The 3,229-nt window shown below is 42.5% G+C and overlaps 1 protein-coding gene across 1 annotated transcript; it reads left to right on the top strand.

The window, feature by feature from the left end:
* The first annotated feature begins 314 nt into the window (after nt 1–314).
* On the top strand, nt 315–2,169 carry LOC119374556 (probable nuclear transport factor 2). Its single transcript, XM_037644710.2, has 4 exons — nt 315–573; nt 851–922; nt 1,122–1,220; nt 1,887–2,169. Exons 1-4 carry the CDS (start codon nt 466–468, stop codon nt 1,998–2,000), a joined length of 393 nt encoding a protein of 130 aa, XP_037500638.1. The 5' UTR covers nt 315–465; the 3' UTR covers nt 2,001–2,169.
* Nucleotides 2,170–3,229: the final 1,060 nt, after the last annotated feature.

The raw sequence follows: 3,229 nt of genomic DNA on the forward strand, positions 1-3,229 counted from the left end.
ATTAGATAACATAACAGAGCCTGAAAAAGTGTGCCACTCGTGACTGTAGTACCGGAGTACCACACATGAAGAAAAAAAGAAACCACGCACGGAAACACCCACACGGATGACAAACCGTCCGCCGATATCGCCGGAAACACAGCGCTTATCCGAAAATGCGGCACGGAAACAATTATTTTTCTTTCAAAATTTCACTTATAAAAACGCTATACTGCATTTTTGTATTTAGAAACGCTCGGCCTCCTTCAGGATATTTTTAACAATAGTTGATTATTATTTGTTAAACTGTAGCATAAGTGCGCGAGATTTTGTAGTTCGCACAGTTCGCAAGCGCGGAGTTGGCGGAGTGGCGGAGTCCGTCCGGTGCAGCCGCTACTCTCTCCGTGCGCTCCGTGCTAGGCCTACTGGCAGCGGTTATTTATTTCTTGCTGTGGTTGTGTTACAACCCACTAAGTCATTTCAAGTATGTCACTAAATCCACAATACGACACAATCGGCAAAACTTTTATACAGCAGTACTATGCTATGTTCGACGATCCTGCCTTGCGACCAAATTTGGGGACGCTGTACAATGTAAGTGATCTTTGCTTCTTGCTTGTAGGCTGGGCATTTGATACGAGAAATCAAACGCGTTTCAAGTGCAAGTAATGATTATCCGTTTACTGAAAGCTGTGTGGAAACTCAGCTGATTGCATCGTGATTAGTCTGTTTGCGGTGTCGGACGTAGTCAACGGTATTCCGTGTTTGTGGGTGGAGACCTGCTTGACCCGTTGACAAGAGTAACTAAAAACAGGACTTAGCCGGCTCGTGGAGGTACAGTGAAACTTCAGTGTGCATTCTCCTTTTGCAGGAAGAGAAGTCACTGATGACGTTTGAAGGACAACAGATTTTCGGACGGACGAAAATACTAGAAAAAATACAGGCAAGTAGTTACCAGTTATTTAGCGAGTGTGGCTACCCCATCCAGTGTACTATGTAGTCTTTTGTCTAAGTGACATTTACATTGATGTAAGCGTCCGACTTGCAGGCCCGAAATAGAAAGAAACGTACACTGTTTGACCGTTTCTGATAACTACACCTCTAATAGCAAGAAATTTCATTTTTCACCCCTGTCTGTGTAGGGTTTGGGCTTTCAGAAGATCTGCCACTCGGTTACTATCATCGACTGTCAACCAATGTTCGACGGTGGTATCCTAATATCCGTCTTAGGCCAGCTCAAGGTGAGTTTTGTTTATAGCACAGTTATTGGTTTTTGTTAAAAATGGTACTGCAGACATATCAGTGGCCAAAGTTGTCATATCCAGCTATGTTAACAGTTACTTTGAGCTGACATTCCTGATATGACCTACCAACTTGGTGTGTCATATTCAAGTGTCTGGTAGTTTATCTAGGAGGTGGCGTGTCAAGAATGGCTAAAAATATTAATGCCAGCTGTGCCACTACAGAAGGATAGACTGCTGGATGACTTGGTAAGTCATCTTCAAACGGTGGTGCACGAAAGGATGGCAACACTAGCAAGAGAAAACACGTACACAGTGCAAACTATCAATTCAAAATTTTATTGAAACAACAAATATATATGTATAGTTAGATTATCAAACAACTCATGACTCGGTTTTTAGCATGTGATAATCTAACCATACATAACATTTGTTGTTTCAATAAAATTTTGAGTTGATAGTTTGTGCTGTGTGTTACCGTCCACCCATGCACCACTGTTTGAGGCTGTGACACTAGCTTTATTTGCTGCCTTAAACGAGAGATTTGTGGGATATGGTTCACACTTAGCCCTTTGAAAACATATATCAGGGAGTTTAAGATATAGTGAACTGAATTAATAGCGTCTAAAGCTGCTATGGCTTTTTTTTTCTTCATTTTTTTTACAGACTGACGATGATCCAGCTCACACGTTCAACCAGGTGTTTGTGTTGAAGCCAATTGGGGACAGCTTTTATGTGGAGCACGATGTCTTCCGGCTAGCCCTACACCACACGGCATGAGGAAGAACAGTGGCAGAAATGCAGTGTAGGTTCTGGGACACCTACTCTGCTGCCTGTATTGTTTCCGGTAGCTATGGCACAATCGGCTCGGGAGACAGCCCCAATTTGCTTTTGAAAGATGTATGCGTGGTTTGTAATAAATGTACATTTCGCTCCTTTTTCACAGGCATCCCTAAATGTGACTCTTCTGCCCTAAGAGCATAAAGTTTCAGGTGCTTTCCATTTCCATGCTTCTTGCTGGGCTACTGCGATGCTGTGTGCTTTACTTGCCTTCTAGAAGAACCTTGGTAGTTCATGGCTTGTTCGCGCTGCCAGGAACTGGACGATTTTGAAACTGAAAAAGACACACACCCTGCGTGTGTCTTTTTCCGTTTCGAAATCGTCCAGTTCCTGGCAGCGCAAACAAGCCATGTATTCGCACCAACTAGCCCCCATAGCAGCTTTACTTGGTAGTTCATAACAGTAACACACAAGTATGGGTGCAAACTTGTGGGTCACTCATTGGACTTCCAATAATTTGCTACCTAAGTACACAGGCTGTTACTATGCATGCCTATACTTGATTACGACCTAAGAAAAAAATGTCCGCTCCGCCCACAGCCATCGCTCTCCCTCCCACAGAGAGAATTTGCTTAAAAGCTTCATCCAATAGCGCTCACTCATTTTCGTGATGTCGAGCACTTTTTAGTGTTTTTCAGATAGTTGACTTTCCCATACAGACACACTTTTGGGCCGCTGGTTTTAGGTTGGAAACTTGAACGTCCTGATGAATTTCATCAGGGATTCTGACATCAATGCTCAGCCAAACTTCATGTCTTAGGTAGTAACAACGAACTTTTAACTCGTAATATACATAGTATTTACATTAGCTGACAAAAAGCACTTGTAGAGTGCGAGCGGAAACCAGCTAGCACAACTGTCTCACAGGGGAAGGGCGGGCGCACCGCGGTTCTCTGGGCGGACCTGACATTTTTAATTGGGTTGTAACTGAGTATGTGTAGATGCACGTTTAGTGCTAGGTAAACAAATTTCACTTGAGGTCTAGGATAAATGTCACTTAGAAACTTGGCCTTGTTGGTGAATGTGTTCTCAAATTGGTTGAACAGTGCTAAAGACGACTATGTGATGAAGTATGCACATGAGCGGGAAAATACAACTGAAAGTTTATTGGTGAAAAAAAGAAAATTATATATATATATACATATATATACATATCGATAGATATACAT

The sequence above is a fragment of the Rhipicephalus sanguineus genome, chromosome 1, assembly GCF_013339695.2.
Source record: "Rhipicephalus sanguineus isolate Rsan-2018 chromosome 1, BIME_Rsan_1.4, whole genome shotgun sequence".
Taxonomy (NCBI): domain Eukaryota; kingdom Metazoa; phylum Arthropoda; class Arachnida; order Ixodida; family Ixodidae; genus Rhipicephalus; species Rhipicephalus sanguineus.